A 23854-nucleotide genomic window follows, 5' to 3' on the forward strand; every position below is an offset into this window, starting at 1 on the left:
TTTAACAGACGTTTTGTACATATAAAAAGTATATCATATTACTAACATAGCAATGTTAGGTAAAAATGTCATTTGAATTTGAATTTTTATGGTATTTTAGTAAATAGGATTGATGGTAAATATTGAATGATATGATGACAATGGTGGCAATGAAATCCAGTACCTTCTTTGTACCAGACTGGAAACCTAGGTTCAGTTTACAGTGAACTTGCCAGTTTTTAAAAAGCATCACTAAATTCTGTCAATCTCTTCACATCTCAAAGAAGGAATATGATATTATTTGATGATAATAAAACTATATATTTTTATATCTCTTAAAAATTATATATTTATTTGATCAACCTGATATTTGGGAATTTAGTACTATGTACCTTGAGTAAGCCCTTGGAATAATGAACTAACAAAGTACTTTTAGTAACATATTTCATCAACGTATTGTAAATAACCACAGGCTATTTTGACTCCTCATAGTCACTGTTGGAGGCCCATGATATTGTGGCATCAAAGTGTTATGATTCACCTCCATCAAGTCCAGAAATGAATAATTCTTCTATCAATAATCAGTTATTACCAGTAGATGCCATTCGTATTCTTGGTATTCACAAAAGAGCTGGGGAACCTTTGGTGAGTATAGATAAATCAGTGCCCTATTAAATCTGAAATATGACATAATTTGTGGTTCAGTCACTACTCTATTGCATTTTTTTTTCCTTTTCATAATGTTATGAAAGCTGTATTCTTATTTGGCCTGTGTAATAAAGACACAGCTGATGCTCTCTCAATTTGGTTTAGTCTGCAAAATTAAACCAAAATGAAAAGTTAAACTGAGCTAGAAGTAGAAATATGGCAAAGGGTAGCAAAAAATTTCAGAAGATGACTACTATGTTTCTTCCTACCCTTTGAAGGCATGAACTGCCCTTTGAAGAAATACTGACAGTATCAAAATATAAAAGGAAGTTGTTATTAAAAATTGAAGCCATACTAGGACTCTCTAAGTAGTGAAGTTTACTATTCCTTGGTAAAATTATTACTTCTGGATCTGACTATAAGAACAGTGAGTGCAAAAAAGGAAAAGCCAGGAATAAATCCATCAGAATGCACAAAATACCTTTTTTTGTTCTGAGTTTCCATTTAGCCTGTAAGATACATCCTATCCACTAGTGTAATAAACTATACTAGTACACAGTTTAATGGGAGTGAAATATTGAAACAGGAGAGAACATATGAAAAGTAAGAATGATTCATTTTACATAGTTTTACAGTTATTTTCTTACATATGTTCATGAATATTTAAGCATTTCTCCCTAATAAATGAGAAATCTCTTTCTTATTTCTCATAGGGTGTGACATTTAGGGTGGAAAATAATGATCTGGTAATCGCCCGAATCCTCCATGGGGGAATGATAGATCGACAAGGTCTACTTCATGTGGGAGATATAATTAAAGAAGTCAATGGACATGAGGTTGGAAACAATCCAAAGGAATTACAAGAATTACTGAAAAATATTAGTGGAAGTGTCACCCTAAAAATTTTACCAAGTTATAGAGATACCATTACTCCTCAACAGGTGAGTAATAAAATTTTTGGTAGTATTAAAAATACTTTCATGTTTTTAATCACAATGTTGGAAATACTATCAGTTGCTACTATTTTGCTAAAGAAAAGAGAAAAACAATCGATTTGAGTATTCTGAAATGCCTTATTTTGTCATGAGTGAATTTTTGAATGTTTAAACAATGCTATTTTGCTATTATAAAGGAAGTAGTAAGATTTCTTTGTAAACACCAGGAACCCTGGCATAACAGTAACCTACAGCCAGGTATCAGAAGAACCATAAAGTCTTTGAATTATTAATCTAGCAAACATTTCTGACAGCTGTTACCTTCAGGCATTGTGTTAGGCCCTGGGAGAGGTTAAAAATGCAGTCCAGATCACCTCCAGCTTAGTGTTTGTGTGATGGATGAAATGACTGATGAGGCCAGAAAAGAGAATGGGTATAAAGAAAATCTTGGACCCCTGGTTTGCACACGTTTGATCTGTATTTTAAAACTAATTTTAGGTAAACTAGATAATTGAATGGGAAAATGTTTTAGTTATAGAGATTGTCTAGGCTCAGTATGTTAAGTGAATTCAAAAAGAAGAGACATGAGATTATGTAACCAGGTGGCAGATATTTGAAGGTGTGAGGTGATTTGTGAACAATAGCTCTAATGAATGGTTAGAATGACCATTTAGGTTGAAATACCAGTGCCGCCAATTATCAGCTTACCTTCTCTGTGCTTCATTTTTCTCATCTATATAGTTAGGGAAAAATTTGTTTTCTCAGAAGTTTGTTATGAAGATTAAATGAGTTAATTCATGTAGTGCTGTCACAGCAACACCTGGCACATAGTGCTCAAGAAGTGGCTGCACTTCTGTGGTGATGAGGCAGTAGTGGTAAAATGGAACCATAAAGAAAGAGTAAGAAAGTAATTGCAGAGGAAGAATTGAAAAGGATGATAGTGTTGGAACCAAAGAGAGGGTTTTCAAGCCTAAGTAATGTAGAAGTAGGTACCTCTAATGTTCAGGTTTATTCCAGAAGTGTATTGTTTGAAACATGAATGAAATTATAAGTTTTCTTACATAAGATACTGCCAGTGTATCTTATTTCATATTGTTAAAATGAGAGCTTAAAAGTCTAGTTCTTACATTTCTGTACAGTTATTTGAAATAACATTTCATTGAATGTCTATTTTAAACTGTTCTTTCAAAGGTAAGGATAGATTATTTAGTCATGAATATTAGCATGTAAATTGAACTTCTGAAAATAGATAGGCTTGTAATTAACTTCGGTTGAAATGAAGGTAGTTTCGTGGTCCTCAAGGAAAAGAATTGTGAAAAATAAATGATATTAGTACTTAGACATTTCATATCAGTAGTACCTCTCAGGCTACCTTTATTCCTCAGTTGGCAAATTTTGATTTGTGACACCTGAGGCCTTATCTTGGACTTGGGTAGGTTGGAAGAGTAAAATCTAGAATTTACGTATTTTATTTATTATTATGTGTTAGTTGTAGTAGGAAGATTTTATTTTCCTTCTGTAGTCCAAACTCCAGACTTCTTCTAGCTCACCATGGCTATAATAGACTTTTACAGGCAAAATAAAATTTTAGAGTATTAATAACTAGGGCTTTGGCCCACATTCCTACATAGATTTTGCATCCGGTAAACTAAATGAATACGATGAAATGCAAGGATATTTAGCCTTGGTTTAAAGATAAGTTTTCCCTGTTCCATACCGTCTCAAACTCTGCTTTTCACTTAGCATTTAGAGCTGGGGGAATAAATTCACGTAGGAGAGGAGTCGTCTTACAAGCCTGAGGCAACCTGAGACCTGTCTTGCCATAAAGAAGAAGAGAAACTATAACATGAAGGCTTCCAAAAGAACATCCAAGTTGAGACTTTTTTTTTTTTTAATGAAAAAGGGAACATTACTCATATGCTGGAATCATAGACATAAACCAGGGCATCTGCAAACCGTGGGCATCCTATTAAGATGCTAGGGAAGCAAGGGCATTTTGCCTCTTCAACTCTTTCACTAAAATCTCCACCGTGTAGTGCTGTGGAGCTTGTCTCAGGTCTGGATTGCTGCAAGAGCAAATGAAAGCCAAGAACTCTTCTGTACCACGGTAATGTTTTTCAAAAGCATAGTCAGTAGATTATCTTTATCAGAATCATTTCAGGTGCTTGGTAAAAGTCCAGAATCTGCTATGGGACATAAGTATCTATATTTAAATTTTGAGGACCAGAGTGAGTTAGAAGTAGCCAATTCTGAAGTTCTTCAACTTATATATAGCTTAGATTCCCAGAGGCTATTCATAATTCCATTTGTTTATTAAGGCCAGCTGATAGGAATTCTCTCTTATTCTTTGGAACCAACATGACCTGGACAACTAGAAACAATATAACAAAATATATTACAGGACTATTTCACTCAAGGATATTCATTAAAAATTCTCAACAAAGTATTAGCAAATCAGATCTGATTGTGTGTATAACAAAGATAATACAACATATCCAAGTTAGATTTATTATCCCAGGTATGCTAGGAGAGTTTCATATTAGAAAATCCATATGTAACTAAGCACATTAACAGACGAAAAGAGAATAACCTCAATGGAGAATTTGATAAAATTCAATTATTTTAAAAAAATGATTAGTAAATTAGAAATAGAAGAGAAAAGCCTTAATTTTATTACAAAAGAAAAAAAAACTAGAACAAACGTTATTGTGAATTAACTAATGTTAGAAGCTTTCCCTTTAAAGTCAGAAACTGGCCTTTCAGCTGGTCTGCCTGAGACCTCTAGTGCCAACCCCAAAAGCGCACTAAGTTTTATTTCCACTCACGAAATTCCACTTCCGTTTTCATTATAAAATGAAAAAGCCTTCACAAACCGAGAAAAACTTGCCAAATTTCAAGCACAATTGTGCATTGGTAAAAAGGAACTGCCCTCAGATGATACAGCAAACATTATCTATTGCAACAGATGATTAAAAGAATCTTTAGTTCTCCTGAAAGAAAGTAGGAATAAGCAATATCTCTGATATTAAAGAGGTATGTTTACAAACCAAGGAATGGTGATCTACACTAACAATCCCAATGTTCAGACATCTCTAGCAGCAAACACTTTGACCATTATACCAGCCATGCTGAGACAAAGCAGCTAACAGAAATGCCACCCAGTGTCTTAAACCAGCTTGGTGTCAACAAGCTTAACGAAACTGGCAGAAGCTGGATGGGAAAGTACCACTTACTTTTGGGGAAGTGGTGATCTTGTTCAGAATTTTGATGAAGCTTCCAACAATGAGGCAAACTGAATTGATTCAGCTTCTAAAAAATAGCCGGGCGAGGTGGCGGGCGCCTGTAGTCCCAGCTACTTGGGAGGCTGAGGCAGGAGAATGGCGTGAACCGGGGAGGCGGAGCTTGCAGTGAGCTGAGATCCGGCCACTGCACTCCAGCCCGGGCTACCGAGCAAGACTCCGTCTCAAAAAAAAAAAAATAATAATAATAATAATAATAATAAAATTTCAAGAATTTTAACTGTTTTTAAAATGTTTGTTTTATATATGATAAAATGTAAACCTATGATACTTTAAATTCCAAGGCCCTTGGACACTGGGACAATGCTACTTTTTAATTATTGATTATACACAGTTATTTATTTGCAATTAGTGAACCAGAAAATAGTTTAAAACAAAGATAAAGGCTTTGCCTAGTTAAAAAAAAAAAAAAAGAAAGAAACTAGAGAAGGATGCTCACTAGCAGCACTTCTATTTAATATTTTCTTGAAGGATACATAAGTACAGTATGACAAAAATAAATTATAGAAGCAAAATGTTTGGAAAGGAGGCAATAAAACTTTTTATTTACAAATACGAGTTTTTGCATAGAAACACCTCAAAACTACAACTTATTAGAAATAATAGGAGTTTATCAAGGTACCTGAAAATAAGATTAAGACACAAAACTCAATTGCATTTCTGTATGTCATCAGCAAACGTCTAGAAATGTAACTATGACATCATTTATAGTAGAGTCAGAGAATGTCACATTTATGTCTAGGAATAAATCTAACCTAAAAAATTCAAGACCTCTACACAAAGGAATTATGAAGAGGATCTAAATAAGCAGGTATATCATGTCATGGACAGGAAGACAATATTGTGAAGATGTTGATTTTTCACGCATTGACTTGCAGATTTAATGGAATTCCAGTCAAAACAGGGTTTTCCATGGAATTTGGTAAGATGAATAGCCAAGACACTTTTGAACCAGAAAAGCGGGAATGGGGTCTGATTATTAATGTTTAGGAATTAAGATGCTGTGATGTTGGCATAGGAAGAGAGAGCATGATCAGTGGACTTTTAGGGAGCGCAGAAAGAGACCTACACATACATATTACTTTGATATGTGACAGAGAAAATGTCTTTCAATGTGGAAAGGAGAGATGATTCAATGAATGGGGGGAAATTGGTTATTCTAGGGATACTGTTTGAAATTGTGTTTCATTCTGCATAGAAAAATCAAGTAAAAGGGGACATGTGTTCAGTAAACATGTAAAGATATATTAAAAATCATAATGTGATATACCATTAAGTTGGTAAAATTATAGCTGTGAATCAACAGCATCTTTTCTACATTGTTGGTGGCAGTGTGTATTGTTATAAACACATTAGGAAGAAAAGTTTAATAATGTCTCTTAGAGTTCAATATTCACATATATCCAGCTGCAGTAATTCCCTAGAGCAATTCTTATGTATATACAGCTGGAAACATGTTAATAAGCATGTAAACCCCAGAAGATTACATGCATATAGCATGATACTTTAAGTTTAAAATAACTATATAATTTTAAAGAGTACATATAGATGCAATAGAACTATATACAAAATGAAAAGCAAGGAGTTTGTGAATCCAAGATTCAGGGTGAAGTGTGCCTTGGTTGGGGAAACCAGAATGATGGGATGGGATGGAATGAGAGCAGGAGAATCAAGTAGGATTTTAATGTTAGTTTTAGGTGGCAAGTGCGTAGCTATTATATTATTAAAACTAATTAAATCAACAAAAGCAGTCCTTGCATAAACCAGTGATATAAACGTAAGAATTATGATTAGTATAATTTTGGCCTAGGTTAGTAGTTAGTAGATTTTTTTTTTTTTTTCAACAAAATCTAGCTCTGTCACCCAGGCTGGAGTGCAGTGGCGTGATCTTGGCTCACTGCAATCTCCACTGCCCAGGTTCAAGCAATTTTCCTGCCTCAGCCTCCCAACTAGCTGGGACTACAGGTGTGTGCCATCATGCCCGGCTAATTTATGTATGATTTTTAAAATAAAATTTTCTATTTGGCTGAGGCTTGAATTTGTGGCCCTCAGATATTTATCAGAGAGGAACATGGATTGCCCTTCAAAACTTTTTTAACCAAACATATATTCTTGTTACCTTGCTGTTGTCAAAAATGTGTGTGTACATCTGTATGTAACCAAGTAGACCAAGTTCATACACTGAAAATTTTTAGAAAAAGCATCCTTCCTTTTTTTTTTAGAAAAAGCATCTCAGCTAGTGTTGTGGAAAATCTCTTAGCAATGATAATCACTTTGTTCACCATCTTGTCACTCACTCTGAAGTGCAGATTCAGATGGACCTGAAACTATGATTTAAGAACTAGGTTCTATAAGCAACATGTGCACCATGTTAAGCCAACACATTCCCAAATGAATTACTAGCCACCTTCTGATTTAACATCAGGGTCAAGGTGGAACTGATTTTCTAGCCATTTCATCCATTTAATTTTTTTCCCACTAATTATTGTCATTTGCATAAGCATAGTGTATTCCTGTGCCATGTTTTCTCAGTACTTCTACTGTTTTTATATTTACTTTTAAAAATATCCTTGAGATAAAGTTTATATAAATAAAGTGTGCAATTTGATACATGTGGACATACATAATGTACCCGTGAAATCAACACAATTGAGATGATGAACACTCCCAGAAATTTATTTGTGTCCATTTCTTTTTCTTTCTTTGAGACAGGGCCTCACTCCTTCACCCAGGCTGGAGTGCAGTGACATGATCACAGCTCACTGCAGCTTCAGCCTCCCAGGGCTCAATTAATCCTTCTACCTCAGCCCTCTGAGGAGCTGGGACCACAGATATGCACCACCACACCTGGCTAATTTTTTTTTTTTTTTTTTTTTTTTTTTGTAGACACAGGGTTTCGCCACGTTGTCCAGGCTGTCTTGAACTCCTGTGCTCAAGCGATCTGCCCGCCTCAGCCTCCTAAAGTGCTAGGATTACCAGCATGAGCCATTGCTCCTGGCCTCCCGGTGCCACTTCTCATCCTTCCCTCCTGCTCCCTTTTTCTCTCCCACCCCTGACTCCAGGCAGCTACTGCTCTGCTTTTTGTCACTTTAAATTATTTTGCATTTTCCATATTTTTATATAAATGGAATACATGTAATCCTTTTTGGATATTGTTTGATTCATTTGTTTAGCTTCCCTCAGCATAGTTGTTTGGGGATTCATTCATGTTGTGTGTATTGATAGTTCATTTATTTTTATTGACAAGTAATATTCCATTGCATGGCTGTACCACAGTTTGTTTATCCATTACCTGGCTGATGAACATTTTTTTGTTGCCAGTTTGGGGCTTTTACAAATAAAGCTGCTATGGACATTTGCATATAAGTCTCTTGAGTATATACCAGGGGTTGAAGGATTGAGTCATATGGTAGGTATATGTTGAACTTCTGAAGAAATGACTAAACTGTTTTCAAAAGTTAGTATACCAACTTAAATTTCCACCAACATTGTATGAAAGTTCCAATTACTCTGCATTTTGAACAACATGTGGTATGGCCAGTCTTTAAAATTTTAGCCATTCTAATAGTGTGTAGTGGTATCTCATTGTGATTTTAATTTGCATTTTCCTAATAACTAATAATATTGAACATATTTTTATGTGTTTATTTGCCATACTTATGTGCACTTTGGTGAAGTGTCTTCAAATCTTTTGTCCATTTTTTGTTGAAATGTTTTTCTTAGTTTTGAGTATTCTTTATGTATTCATGATACAAGTGCTTCATCAGAATTGGGATTTGCCAAGACTTTCTTCCAGTCTCTATCTTGTGTTTTCATTCTCTTAACAATGTCATTCAAAGAGCAGAAGTTCTGAATTTTTATGAAATCCAATTTATCATTTTTTTTCTTTGAGTCATCCTTTTGTGGCTTTATTTAAGAAGTCTTTGTATAACCTAAGGTCATGAAGATTTTCTCCAATTTTTTTTTCTACAAGTTTTACAGTTCTATCTATGCTGTACATCTGAGTCTATGATACATGTACTGTATGTTAATTTTTATATAGGATGTGAGGAAAGGATCAAAGTTTATCTTTTGCATATGAATATTCAATTTTTCCAGCTTAGTTTATTGAAAAGACTATTTCTTTCATCAAATTTGGAAAAACTTTGACAGTAGTTTCTTCAGACATTTTTCCTATTTTTCTGTTTCTTCTGTCCTCTGGTGACTTTAGTTACATGAATATTAGGCCTCTTGAAGTTGTCCCGTGGCTCACTGATTAGTTCATTTATTTCAGCCTTTTTTCTCTGTATTTTTCATGTTGGATATTTTCTATTTTGTCTTCAAGTTAACTGATCTTTTCTTTTGCAACTTCTAATCTGCTATTAATCACACCTAGTGGGTATTTTTCATCTCAGATATTTTGGCTTTCATTTCTAGAAGTTCGAATTGCATCTTTTTTATATCTGCATGTGTTTAATAGACTTAATCCTTCCTATAGTTTCTTGAACCATGAATATAATATGTAAAGTTAAAACAATTACTGTAATGTCCTTGTCTACTAATTCTAGCATATTTGTCATTTCTGGATCACTTGATTTTTCTCCTTGTTGTAGGTTATATTTTCCTCCCTCTTTGCATGCTTGGTCATTTTTGATGGGCTGCCAGGCATCATGAATTTCACCTTGTTGGGTACTGGATATTTTTGTATTAGAAATACTCACTTTTTTTTTTCTTCCAACCTTTTTTTTTTTTTTTTTTTTTTTGAGTCTCACTCTGTCACCAGACTGGAGTACAGTGGCGCAATCTCGGCTCACTGCAACCTCTACCTCCTGGGTACAAGCGATTCTCCTGCCTCAGCCTCCCAAGTAGCTGGGACTACAGGCATGTGCCACCAGGCCCAGCTAATTTTTTAATTTTTAGTAGATATAGGGTTTCATCATGTTGGCCAGGATGGTCTCTATCTCTTAACCTCATGATCCATCTGTCTCAGCCTCCCAAAGTGCTGGGATTACAGGCATGAGCCACTGTTCCCGGCCCTTCCAACTTTTAGGCTCAAGAGGTGTGTGTACAGGTCTGTTACATGGATAAATTACATGTTTCTGGAGTGTAGTGTACAAATGATTTTGTCACCCAGGTAGTGAGCATGATACCTGATAGGTAGTTTTTCAGTCCTCACCCTCCTCTTATCATCTGCCTTCAAGTAAGCCTCAGAGTCTGTTGTTCCCCTTTTTGTGTCGATATATACTCAATGTTTAGCACCCACTTACAAGTGAGAACATGTCGTAATCTGGTTTTCTGTTCCTGCATTAATTGTCTTAAGATAATGGCCTCCAGCTATGTACATGTTGCTCAAAGAACATGATTTTATTCTGTTTATGGCTGCGTAGTATTCCATGATGTATATATGCCAAAATTTCTTTATCCAGTCCACCATTATTGGGCATCTAGGTTGATTGAATATCTTTGCTGTTGTGAAAAGTGCTATGATGAACATATGTGTACATGTGTCTTTATGGTAGAATGATGTATATTCCTTTGGGTATATACCTGGTAATGGGATTGCTGGGTCAAATGGTAGTTCTGTTTTAAGTTTTTTGAGAAATCTCCAAAATGCTTTTCACAGTGGCTGAACTAATTTACATTTCCACTAGCAGTTCCCTTTTCTCTGCAACTTTGCCAACATGTTATTTTTTGACATTTTAGTAATAACCATTCTTAACCTTTGTTCTAGGATACAGATGATTCTTTTAAATCTTGCTTTTTAAGATTTATTAGATATGATTGCAGGATGTAGTTTAGCTCATAACCCTTCTAAGTATTCACGGCCTGTGAATTACGAAGATTTTTCCACCTGGCCTGGTGAGAACAGAAACTATTCTTGACCGTATACAACTTCCCTATATTGTTCCCTGTAATGCTTTCAAATGATTCTTTACCATCATGAGGAAAGAGTTACACAGAGAGAGGGTGCAGGTAGCTTCCTCATACACGTGCATTGATTAAGTACTCAGCTGAAAACAGAAGGAGTCCCTCACAATTGTCTCTGAAGTCTTTCCTCACTGATACTGTGCTCCATGCACTGTAACCACGTTGATCTCCCAGGTCTCCCGAGACCATCAGGCTTCACCTTTCTCCCTTTTGAGTTGCAGCCTGGAAACTCTCTGTCTTGTTAGCTGGGGCAATTGTGTAGCTCATCTTGTTTCTTCCCATCTTTTGGGATCACTGTCTTCATTGCCTGATCTCTGACATCTTGAAAGACATTGTTTCACATATTTTATCAACATAGTTTTTAGTTGTTTCAAGTTGGAGGGTCCTTGTTACTTCATCTGAATCCAAATGGGAGTCAGTTATCCTTATTACCTTAAAAATTTAATTTTTGTATAGGTGAATCATTCCTCATGGTTTGAAAATCAAAAAATGTAAATATGTATTCAGTTGAGATCTCCCTCCGAATCCTTCCCACTACCAACCTAGTCCTCATCCCCCCACCAGTAAAAACTATGCTATTAGTTTATCTTTCCAGAATTTCTTCATTCATATGCGAGTAAATAAAAATTACATATCCTTTTTCACCTTCCACCTCCTTTTTCATAGAAAGGTTGCATAGTATACATGCTATCCTGAACCTTATTTTTTTTGCTTAACCATCTATCTTGAGGATATATCCTTATTGGTGCATACACTTCCTGTTGACACACATCACCTACACACACACACTTTTTTAACGACTAAATGTAGTGCCACATCATGTAGACATACCGTCATTTGTTTAACCAGTTCCTTTTTGTTAAACAATTAGGTTGCTTCCAATCTTTTGCTGTTAGGAATAATGTAGTCTTGTGCATAAGTCATTTTGGATGTATCTGCATAACATAGCTGTTGAATACATTCCCAGACATGGATTACTAGGTCAGAGGGTTTATGCATTTGTAATCTTGATAGCTATTGCCAAATTGGCCTCCCAAGAGGTTGAACCATTCTTCCACAAGCCTTTTAGAAAGAAAATGCCTATTAACCCACAGTTCTTTTATAGGAGGTTATAAAATACAAGGATTTCTGCTAATCTGATAGGAAAAAAGTGTTAATAAAGTAGTTTTAATTTGTATTTCTACTCTGAATGAGGTTGTTGAACATCGCTTATGCTTAAAAGCCATTTGTACTTCCTTTTCCTTATACTTTAAATTGTTTTGGTCATTCAGTTGTTTTTAGTAATAAGAATATGAAATAGATATTTTAGTAGGTGGTGTTTAGTCATTTCTTAATGATGAATGAGCAGTTAACATCCATAGCCTGTAAGTGCAACACTTTAAATTGCATTTAATAAAATATAATTATACTAAGTCTAGTCATATCTTTAATGGTTTTAGAGTCATTACAAAATGGTTAGATCAAAGGTTGGGTTAATTGATTTTTCAGAAAAATTTTCGAAGTTCAAAGTAAAATCAGGTTAATCTGAGTTTTTGACCTTAAGACTAATGTTCTAAAACTACTTTAATAAATGAAAAAAAAATAGAAATTATTCTAGAAATCTTTTACCTTTGAGAGATGTGGTTTGTATTCCACAAATAATGGCATGTCCATAACAATTCCATGGATGTTGGAGGAATGAATATTTGAAATTTGGACTATCTTGTAAAGTCTGAGCTTTATGGTTACAAAATATATTCTGTTCCACACATAAGAATGGTAATCACATTCGTGGTTAGATGACAGGATTCTCTTGCTATTCTTCAATCATTGCATCTTTCTTGAGAAGTAAGAAGTATGCAGGTATTTTTATAACTTTGCATACCAATGCTTTCTTTCTGCCTGATCTCAAATACCTTTAACTTTTTGTTCTATCATTTGTAACTTGCAGGTATTATACTTTGTGGACAATTAATTAGGGAGGTAGTTGCCTTACCAAATGAGTGAAGTAATAAAATGGTCTAGTAGTTTGTTTATATTTTCTTAATTTATTATAAATTAAAAGTCTGGCTTTATTTATGCAATTACAAATATATTTTTAGAGTTGCATCAGTATGGAGAGGCATCCAGCACACATCCATCAGGTATGCTGTCATTCCAGAACATTCTCTGGTACTTCATTTTTCTGTCTTAGCCAACTAAATTTTCTTTGATTAAATTTAATTATTTTGGTTTTTTCCCGTTGTCAAAACATGGAGCTGCATGACATTATCAAGTTAGCCAATTGTCACACTTTAGCAATCTTAATGTTTGTATGCTTGCTTTTTAGATCTAAAATTATATATCAGGAAAAAAAATTATTGACTTACTGATTTAAGGATTAATATTTAGCTTTTCTAGAGTAGTTGAAAATGTTCTGAATGCTTTCTGTGAAAATCATCTAATTATAAATAACTAAGATTTTATTACATGTTCCCAGATTTAGTTATTTTAAAATTATTTTGTATGCATTGATCACAGTACTTTTACCACACTAATAATATAATATGTCTACTTGTGTTATTTGAATTTTGTTTGGTTACAGAAGTATGATAAACAAATAGAAAAAGAACATTGTTATTTTGACTAATTGTGTGCTTTCTTGCTTATTACAGTTTACATGCTGATTAATGCTAAGGCAGTTCTTTAGAAGATAACATTTGAATTTCTATAAATATGTATAAAACAAAGTCTGTTTTAAGAAAGCAGTTGGGCTGGGCACAGTGGCTTATGCCTGTAATCCCCATACTTTGGGAGGCCAAGGAGGGCAGATCGCTTGAGATCAGGAATTTGAGACCATCCTGGCCAACATGGTGAAACCTGATCTCTACTAAAAATACAAAAATTAGCCAGGCGTGGTGGCACATGCCTGTAATTTCAGCTGTTTGGGAGGCTGAGGCAGGAGAATCACTTGAACCTGGGAGACAGAGGTTGCAGTGAGCAGAGATCACGCCACTGCACTCCAGCCTGGGTAAAAGAGTGAGACTCTATCTGAAAAAAGAAAAAAGAAAGCAATTGGTCTGAACTTTCCATCAAATACCAAAAATGCATAATTTAATTAGAATTTAAATTAAAGCAAATAAGCCAAATAGTCCCAATTTTGGAGATCATAACTAACAGTGTAAACTGACATACTTTTATTAATAAAGCAAATGTGAAAGAAATGTATGTACACAAATGAATTTAAAATGGAAAATAGTTTCAAGACTTTTTCGGTATTTGTCTTACAATGGAATTTAATGTTGATCATTTAAATTTAAGATGAGCATATAAATCAGAGCAAGATGATTCAAGAAAAGTATTTAAGACTACCAAATATATTTCATATCTGACTTCGACATGAACTTTTATTGTTTAATTTTGGTTTCAGGGCCTTTTCACAAAGTTCTAATACATCTGAAATATAAACCTTAAATCAACTACCTGTATTATTTCAGGATGTTAATTGGATCATAGCATTTGCTTGCTTTAAGAATTATGCAGTGTTGGTTGGAAAATCAAGTGAAAAGATTGAAGGAAAGTGGAAGAATGGTGGGATAGAATGATTATCAAACTCTTGTTGATTTAAAGTTAGATATTAGAGATGAAGTTTTATTATCTTTGATACCAAAATCTGTTAATATTCTAATAACTTGATTTCCATTTATGAGAGACAAGTTCTTTATCTGAAGTACTAAATACATTTTCAGTTACAATTAAATCAGTGGTTTGACAAGGATTTTTTAAATTCAGTGGAAGTGATATAACTATAGTATTTTTAATTGTGCTGTGTGTTTTAGGTATTTGTGAAGTGTCATTTTGATTATAATCCATACAATGATAACCTAATACCTTGCAAAGAAGCAGGATTGAAGTTTTCCAAAGGAGAAATTCTTCAGATTGTAAATAGAGAAGACCCAAATTGGTGGCAGGTTAGTATGCTTCTCAGAAGTTCCTCAACGACTTTTCAAATTTTAATCTTAGATCTGGTTAATATCTGAATATTCAGGAAGCATATTAGCATTTGTTACAATGATTTTTCCCACATGAACAGCTCCTGCTTCATGGCTACTAATTTTGTGGACATAAGATCAAATTGGGAGGGAATTTGCAAGTAGCTCTTAATAAGTGCAGAATTAACCAGCCTGTGGCACTAACCAGTTGGTTTAGGGAATAGACCAGTTGGTTTTTTTCACATGGGTAATTGCATTAAAATATGCTATTGACCAAGAAGAACTCACTTGGGTCATCCCTTTTAAAAAGATATTTGGGTTTTGTTTATTTTAAGTAGGAGTCTTTTACTATGAAGTAGGTCTTTCTCTTGTCTCCTCTCCCTCATGTTCGTTCATAGCAAGTAAAGCATAATTTCTTAAGGTCTTAATGTCTATTTGCTCACCTCTTTTCAGATACTGGGAAATGGAGATTCACTCTATCAGTTTTGTTAGGTTTTGGATTAAAATCTGTGTATATGGAAAGAGATGTGTATTATCACTGCATTTTTCCCTCCTTTTTTCAGAAGATCTGTTTAATGGTATTCTTTTTTCTTCTCCTCATGTAGCTTTCAGAAACCCCTAGCAGCAGTAATAAGTCTGTTTTTGTAATTGTTTATATTAGCTAACAACCACAGTATTCAGAACTGGAGAAACTGACAAGTCAGGAAGTCTGAAATGCCTTAAACTATCAAAGCAAATGAGAGTTTTACTAAAGAACAAGAAGTAAGAGGAAAGGATCCAGGGCTTAGCACCAAATTCTAAAATTAACTGAGATATTGGTACTCACATTAGCTCTAAAATATAGATCTACTTCTAAGGAGAAACAAATCACAGAATGAGAGCAATCTTACTAATGTGTCCTTAAATTTAAATTAAGACATTATTGCGTATAGGTGCACTGTGTGTTGAGACAGCTAAGAAATGGGTAAATTAAACAATCTATGATTTCAAGAGGTTTCCCCTGAACTTTTTAGATCCCTCATTTAAAAAATCTCTCTGTGGCTGTGTCCTTTATTGAATTATTCTAGTTTTCCTTCTTTTTTCTTTTTCCTATGAATGCGATCTCTTAGTTTTCTCTTCTAACCTCAATTCTTCTCTCAGTTTCTCCCTGCATTTTGATGGTTGGTTACTTTAATTCTGTTTTTCAGGATTTTAATTGCTAAAAGTTATACTAGATTTTCTGTGCTAGTTGTAAGGTTAGAAATACTAACTTTGTGAGATAAATCACTAACAGCCAGTTCTCCAGCCACTGTTTTAAAATATTTCTTTGGAGCTTATTTTAAAAGTTAGCTATTTCACGTTAGGTAAAGTTTTGCCTAGTTTAAATTTACAAACTCTTGGGATATTCATACTCCTGGTAGCATAGATTAAAATCTACACTTTATATTCCAAATAGTATCTCCTTTTCATTTGATTTGGCCTGAAATACCAACATAGTAGGATTAAGGTTGACAGTAAATGTCTTTTAAAGGGTGCTAGATAAAATGTCGTGTTAATACATCTTATTATAGAATAGCGGTTTTTTTTCCTTTTCCAACTTGGTATTATAAATAAGAAGTTTAAGCAATTTAACTTGTATTTTGGTCCCCAAATTTCACTACCAGATATCAGATATGAAGAATTTTAGGTGCCAATTGATTCCTCAGTGCTGAATTGTTTAAGTATCTTAACTGACAATGCTATGGATGTAAATCTTAAGGTTGTTTTTAAAAGCAAATATGACTTTTTTTAACTGACCACTGCTTGTCCTACTTAATAGAATATGGTCTCAAATTTTGGTCACTGAGATATACAATTCGTTAATTTGATTCTAGGCTAGCCATGTAAAAGAGGGAGGAAGCGCTGGTCTCATTCCAAGCCAGTTCCTGGAAGAGAAGAGAAAGGCATTTGTTAGAAGAGACTGGGACAATTCAGGTGATGAGCTCGACAAAATAAGTAACAAGCAGTCCTTTGTGACCACCTTTCTTTGTCTCTTTTGTCTAAATAAGCAAATGCATTTATTTAAAATATGTCTAGAATGAATCCCTCCCTCTGCTTTAGCTCTCATAAGTAATCTTTTTGATCCCGTTCTGCCACCTGCTGGTAGAGTATCAAAATTCAGTGGCTTAACTCACTCCCACCCTCTTTTGCTTCCTAGGATGCAACATTGGGAAGATAATTCTCCCACCCCTATAAAATACTACAGGGCAATTTTTTCATGTTCTGACATACTACTTAAGTTATATTTGTTTTATCATCCTTCAGGACCTTTTTGTGGAACTATAAGTAGCAAAAAAAAGAAGAAGATGATGTATCTCACAACCAGAAATGCAGGTAGGTTTTAAATACTTTTTGAGAAGTCCAAGTGAAGTAGCTATATGTCATTTAGTGTGGCATAAACTCTGAATATACAGCTTTAAGTGAATGTAATTCAGATTAGTACCTAGTTGCAAGGGATTGGCATATGAACACGTGGTGCAATATAATATAAATTATTTAAATCCTGGCATTATATATACTACGATGTGCTTTATTTTGTGAGTATAGTTTATAACAAAACAAATTGGTTAGGATTTTTACTTGTCTTAATGAAGAAGCAGTATTATAATTGAAACTATTTGTCCAGAGAATTTTGAAATAGTAATTTATATGCCATTTCTAAAGGGTAGAATGCCTTTGTCAAGATGTTAAAAGAGTTATGTTTAAGGGCAACTGTATCCTGCTATAACACTGACCATGGTACTTTTAGAAAAATAGCACTGGACCACATGAATCTTGGTCTGATATAATAGAATTCCTTCTTAAATCTTTTAGTCATGCAGAAAGAAATATTTTTAAAAAGAAAGATATGGTAACTGTGTGAGATGATGGATATGTTTAATAGCTTGATTGAGGTAATCATTCACAGTGTACACATTCATGAAAACATCAAGTTGTACACTTCATATACAATTCCTATTTGTCAGTTATACCTCAGTAGAGCTGAAAGGATTTTTAAAAACAATTTAGAATAAAACCCCAGACCTGTATTGGCTACTCATTTGAAGTTAAAAATAAATAAATAAAAAGGAAGGAAGGGAAAGAATGGAAACTACTGTATTTATTCTTCCCAGTTGCAGAGGATGACAGGAGTAAAAAGCAGCTCTATGAATCAGAAATTTCTGGAGGCTTAATCAAAGCAGTTGGCAATTTTAAAAGTACTTTCTTGACTTCAGAGCTACCTCTATGCTGGTAATAAACTAAACAGCACACCCTAAAAGAAAATAATATAGAAGGCAGAAGTAGGCTTGTTTTCTCTTAATATTGGTTTAATCTACTGTGGGGAAACTGTGCAAAGAAAGAGTTGCTATTAGGATAATAAGCTAAGGAAGGAGTGTTATTACTACAGATTGAGAGTTACAGTAACAACAGGTAATATAATATTTCAAATCATCACTTTGGCCCTATTCTTCATAAAATATATGCCCATAAGGCTGTTTTTGCAAAATAGAAAATTCATAATTTGCCCACTAAGATTATACTTTTGGATTATGTTTCTAGTGAAAACAGTGTATCTAAAATTTGTTTTATATGTAGATTTCAAAATCTTAATATTTAAATGTATGTTGTCAGTAAATGTCAGTATGTTGAATTTTCTAATCAAACTGATAATTGTAGATTTGCCATACAATATTCATTTATATAATTGGAAGGTCACTCGTTCCATGGAACTTAAGCAACCACACTAGGTTTGCTCCTGTCCTCTGTATTTGATACATACTTTCTATATAAACTGGTCTGTAATTTGATTATTTATATTAAAGGATTTCTACTGACAAATTGATAATAGATTTCAGTGGATAGAATCTCTGATAAATAAGGATAAAACATAGAATTTTTCTAGCTTGATTAATCAGACTAATTTTTTCTTTTTTTTTTTTTTGAGACAGAGTCTCGCTCTGTCACCAGGCTGGAGTGCAGTGGCATAATCTCGGCTTACTGCAGTCTCCACTTCCTGGGTTCAAGTGATTCTCCTACCTCAGCCTCCCGAGTAGCTGGGACTACAGGTGCGCACCACCATGCCCAGCTAATTTTTTGTATTTTTTTAGTAGAGACAGGGTTTCACCATGTTGGCCAGGATGGTCTCGATCTCTTGACCTCGTGATCCCACCACCTCGACCTCCAGAAGTGCTGGGATTACAGACATGAGCCACCATGCCCGGCCCGATTAGACAGATTTTTAAGGGCAAATGGATGGACCAGGTGTTTAAAGCAAGATATAAAATAATTTACTGGGCCAGGCACAGTGGCTCATGCCTACAATCCCAGCACTTTGAGAGGCTGAGGCAGGAGGATCACTTGAGGCCAGTAGTTTGAGACCAGCCTGGGCAACATACCAAGATCCCATCTCTACAAAAGAAATTAAAAATTAGCTGGGTATGGTGGCCCACGCCTGTGGTTTCATCTACTTGGGAGACTTCCTTGAGCCCAGGAGTTCAAGGGTACGGTGAGCTAAGATGGCAACACTATACTCTACCCTGGGTGACAGTGAGCCCTGGTCTTAAAAACAATAATAAAATAATTACTATTTATTGTACTTTACCAAATTTGTAAAAACAAATCTGTGCTAAGTGGGTACAAGTCAAGTGATATTTAACTATCAAGACAGCTAAGCCATTACTAGACAGAATTGCAGAGATTTCTTTCATGTATATAAAAGATGACTAAATATATATTCCTATTTGCTTTTTCATTTAGAATTTGATCGTCACGAAATCCAGATATATGAGGAGGTAGCCAAAATGCCTCCCTTCCAGAGAAAAACATTAGTATTGATAGGAGCTCAAGGTGTAGGCCGAAGAAGCTTGAAAAACAGGTTTATAGTATTGAATCCCACTAGATTTGGAACTACGGTGCCATGTAAGTTTTCTGTGTTTTCCTTGCTATGCAATTGGCAGGAAAGAGTATGGGCATATGGAGGAGAGGGGGATTATTATCGTTAATTATTGCTATTCCCAAATAAGTTTTCTTTATTGCAGTGAAAATGAACAAGTAAAAGACATTGAAAAATTAAGTAATTCTATAGCTGTTGTGAGATAGTGCTGCAGTGCTGTTGGCTTGCTGTCTGGTGGCAAGTGCTTCTCTAAACTGTTCAGTTCAGAAATCTTAGAATTAAATGCCTATATTTAAGAATTGTGACAAGATAGGCATTTAGGATTTTCTTGTACTGATGTCTGTCTAAAAAGTTGGATTTTTCAGCCATTTTAGTGTAAAGAAAAGGGGAAAGCTTCTGACCCTCAGACGTAGCCAGTGTGGCAACAGCTGTATGAATTTACGTGGCCTGGCTTGTAACTCTCAGTTGTGCAAGGTTATAAACCTGATTTTTGATAGCACATCAAGAGTGATTCATCTTTTACTGCAGGCAGCATTAATTAAGGTTACAAAGTCTGATATATAGAATAAAATAATATTGATGAGAAGTATAACCATTAAGTGAATCAAACACTCATTTTATGGTCTTTGCGTTCATTTCTCTATTTGCATATTTACATAGAAAGTTTAATAATCAATGTCAGAAGTATGCTTGATGAGAATGGAATTAGATCAAGGAATTCGATGATGTTAGTGACTTACTGTAGTGACTAATACACATTTGTCTATAACTGTGGGGACTATTATACATTTGTCTTTGTTTTTGAAATACAAGAATCTTTACTTGTGAACTTAGATGTTCTCTCCCTTGAAGAAAGCAGGAGATAAGCTAACGTTGCTTTCTTAATTCCCTTTGCTATGCTTCTATTTCTGACCAAGCCCCCTTTTAATACGGCATTCCTTTAGGTATATTGATGCTTTCAAGCTATTTTGAGTCAAATCCTAGCCTAACTTTAACCCCATCTCTTTTAATTGAATTTTAGAGTTTCTCTGGTTTTGTCAAGTATATTTTGGGTTTAATTCTCAGTGAGTACTCTTATTGCTAAAATTCTTAAAAGTTAGGGAAATAGCCTCGTCATTGCCCCCATGTGCTGCTTGTAATTCCTTCAGAGTAAGTCTTCTGTTTCTACTGTAGGCATTGTAAAACACTAAATTTAGACAAATCCTAGTAAAGTGATTAACAAAACAAAAACTTCACTGTAATCAAAGTATGTTAAAGCTGCAATTGTGAAATAAAGAAAAAGTTTTTCGCTTTTATCAAATTAATATGTGCCCAATATTTTCGGCAAGTAGTTCTTAAAGACATATAATGAGGGAAAAAATAACCCCTTCTCTTCCCCTGCCTCACCACGGGTTCACTTATGAAAAACAGTCACTTTTCATTGTTTTTGCTATTTCTTTTGGTAGTGTTCCATATTTCTTAATAATGTCTTTAGTCTGCTGTTTCCTGCTGTATCCAGTTTAGGCCTTATCTGTTGACTTCTTGACTGTCCTTCCAATATAAAGATAGCTGTATTTTCAGTTAGTTCAATTTTACTTTCTTGAATAGGCCTTTCCCCTTCTGTGACCCAGGAATCTCCGGAGTTCTGTTTTTCCTTATACTACCTGATTTTATGTATATGTATATACAATTTTTTGTTGTTTTTTAAGCTAAAGACTTGTTTATCCAGTAAGTTGTATTTGTTTTTTTTTCCTGGAGACCTCTGTCTCAGAACCCTGTCTTTCTGCTTCAATGAGGACTACATGCTGTCTCTCTGGCTGCCCACCTGTTAACACTGGAGTAGTTCCCTTTGTTGTTATCCTGGGTTGAAGCTGTTGTTCCTCCATCCCATTCTTTCTCTTTCTTGGGTTATCACCTTGTTTTGCTGGGGTACATCCTCTTGTATGTGGAATGTAATGTCTGCATCTTTGTGTTTTAAAATGTGTATTTTTTGCCCTTTATTTGACTAATTAGCTGAGAATAGAATTCTGGACTGTAAAATTCAAAAGCTATTACAATGTCTTCATCATCGCCAAAAGAATCTCTGTACCCATTTCCCACCAACCTCCTCACCCCCTGCTGCCACGAGCAATCATGAATCTTTCTGTAAAAATAGATTTGCTTATTTTGGACATTTTATATACTGGAGTTACACAATATGTGGTATTTTGTGACTGGCTTCTTAACATGTCAGATCTCATCTGTGTTGTAGCATGTATCAGTACTTATTTTCTTTCCCTTGCTAAGTGATGGTTACATGGCTGTACCACATTTTATCGATATATTCATCAGTTGATGGACATTTGGATTGTTTTATTTTTAGCTATTGTGAATAATGCCACAGTCAGCATTTGTATACAGGTATTTGTGTGGACATATGCCTATTTCTCTTGGGTATATATACCTAGGAATGGAATTTGTAGGTTATATGGTGACTATATGTTGAGCCTTTAGAAGAACTTCTACACTGTTTCCCACAGCAGGTGTATATGTACCCTTTCACAATCCCAGCAGCGTATGAAGTTTCCAGTTTCTCTACATCCTCACCAACATTTGTCATCTGACTTTTTGATTATAGTCATCCTAGTGGGTGTGAAGTTGTATCTTATTTTGGTTCTCATTTGCATTTCCCTAATGGCTGATAATGTCAAACAACTTTTCATGTACATATTTGCCATTTATGCATTTTCTTTGGAGGAATGTCTGTTTAAACTGGTTGCCTATTTTTCAGTTAGGTTATTTGTCTTTTTCTTAAGCTGTAAGAGGAGGTCATATTATATTCTGGATACAAGTTCCTTACTAGATATATGATTTGCACATATTAATATTTTCTCTCATTCTTTGGTGACTTCTCATGTTTTCGATGGTGTCCTTTGATATACCAAAGTTTTTCATTTTGATGACATCCAATTTTGTATATCTTTTGTTGCTCATCATGCTTTTCATATCTTATCAAATATGATACCATATCAAGGCTTTCCCTAACCTGAGGCCACAAAATTTTACTCCTGTATTTTATTTTAAGAGTTTATACTACTAACTCTTATATGCAGATTATATGAGCCATTTTGTGTTCATTTTTGTGTTGAGTGTGAGGAGGGGGTTCCAACTTTATTCTTTTGCTTGCACTTTTCCAGTTGTCACAGCACAATTTGTCAAAAAGAACAGTTCTTTCCTCCAGTGAATTGTCTTGCCACCCTTTTTGAAAATTGATTGTAAATGTGAAGATGGATTTATAAACCCTCAATTCTATTCCATTAACCTAGATGTCTGTCCTTACGCCAGTCCCACATTGTCTCGATTACTGTATATTTGTATTAAGTTTCAAAACCAGGAATTGTGAACCTTCCCAACTTGTTCTTTCTTTTGAAGTTTGTTTTGGCCCTTCTGGGTTCCTGACATTTCTATATAAATTATAAGATAAGCTTCCAGTTTCTGCAGAAAAGGTAGCTAGAATTTTAAGAGGGATTATATTGAATTCTAGCTACCTTTTCTGCAGCAACTGGAAGTTTATCTTATAATTTGTATAGAAATGCCAGTAAGTTAACTTGAGAACTACTGCCATCTGTTTTGTTTTGTTTTGTTTTGTTTTGTTTTGTTTTGTTTTGTTTTGTTTTGTTTGAGATAGAGTCTTGCTCTGTCGCCCAGGCTGGAGTGCAGTGGCGTGGTCTTGGCTCACACAAAGCCTCCAGCCCTCCTGGATTCAAGCCATTCTCCTCCCTCAGCCTCCTGAGTAGCTGGGATTACAGGCACCCACCATCCTGCCTGGCTAATTTTTTTTGTATTTTTAGTAGAGACTTACTTTCACCATGTTGGCCAGGCTGGTTTTGAACTCCTGAGCTCAAGTGATCCACCCGCCTCAGACTCCCAAAGTGCTGGGATTACAGGTGCTATCTTAACGGTATTAATTCTTCCAGTCTATGAGCATAGATGTCTTTCCATTTATTTAGGTCTTCATTTTAATGCTGTTTATGGTTTTCATTGTACAAATGTTATGCTGCTTTTGTCACATTTATTCCTGAGTATTTTGTTCTTTTTTATTCTGTAGCAAAAAGTATTTTCTTAATTTCCTTTTTGGATTGTTCCTTGCTAGTGTATAGAAATAAACTGATTTTTGTGTGTTGGCTTTGTCTTTTAGCCTTATTGACCTCATTGATTCTAATGATGATTTTTTTTGTGTGGGTTCCTCAGGATTTTCTATATACAAAATCATGTCATTTGCAAATA

At 34.7% G+C, this 23854-nt stretch overlaps 1 protein-coding gene across 8 annotated transcripts in view; it reads left to right on the forward strand.

Moving 5' to 3' along the window:
* The window catches only part of MPP6 (membrane palmitoylated protein 6), a 108962-nt gene that overhangs the window by 72349 nt on the left and 12759 nt on the right, over window positions 1-23854 (forward strand). For 6 of the 8 annotated variants that reach the window (XM_009203218.4, XM_017956849.3, XM_003896192.5 and 3 more), the window contains 7 exons: window positions 472-624; window positions 1341-1568; window positions 12850-12891; window positions 14566-14697; window positions 16572-16671; window positions 17002-17070; window positions 19474-19635. In XM_009203218.4, the coding sequence (XP_009201482.1) occupies window positions 472-624; window positions 1341-1568; window positions 12850-12891; window positions 14566-14697; window positions 16572-16671; window positions 17002-17070; window positions 19474-19635 (886 nt within the window). The remainder of the gene's footprint in view (window positions 1-471; window positions 625-1340; window positions 1569-12849; window positions 12892-14565; window positions 14698-16571; window positions 16672-17001; window positions 17071-19473; window positions 19636-23854) is intronic. The other 2 variants (XM_009203220.2, XM_009203219.4) reach the window with 1 other exon arrangement.

This window comes from Papio anubis, chromosome 4 (assembly GCF_008728515.1).
Source record: "Papio anubis isolate 15944 chromosome 4, Panubis1.0, whole genome shotgun sequence".
In the NCBI taxonomy this organism is placed as follows: Eukaryota; Metazoa; Chordata; class Mammalia; order Primates; family Cercopithecidae; genus Papio; species Papio anubis.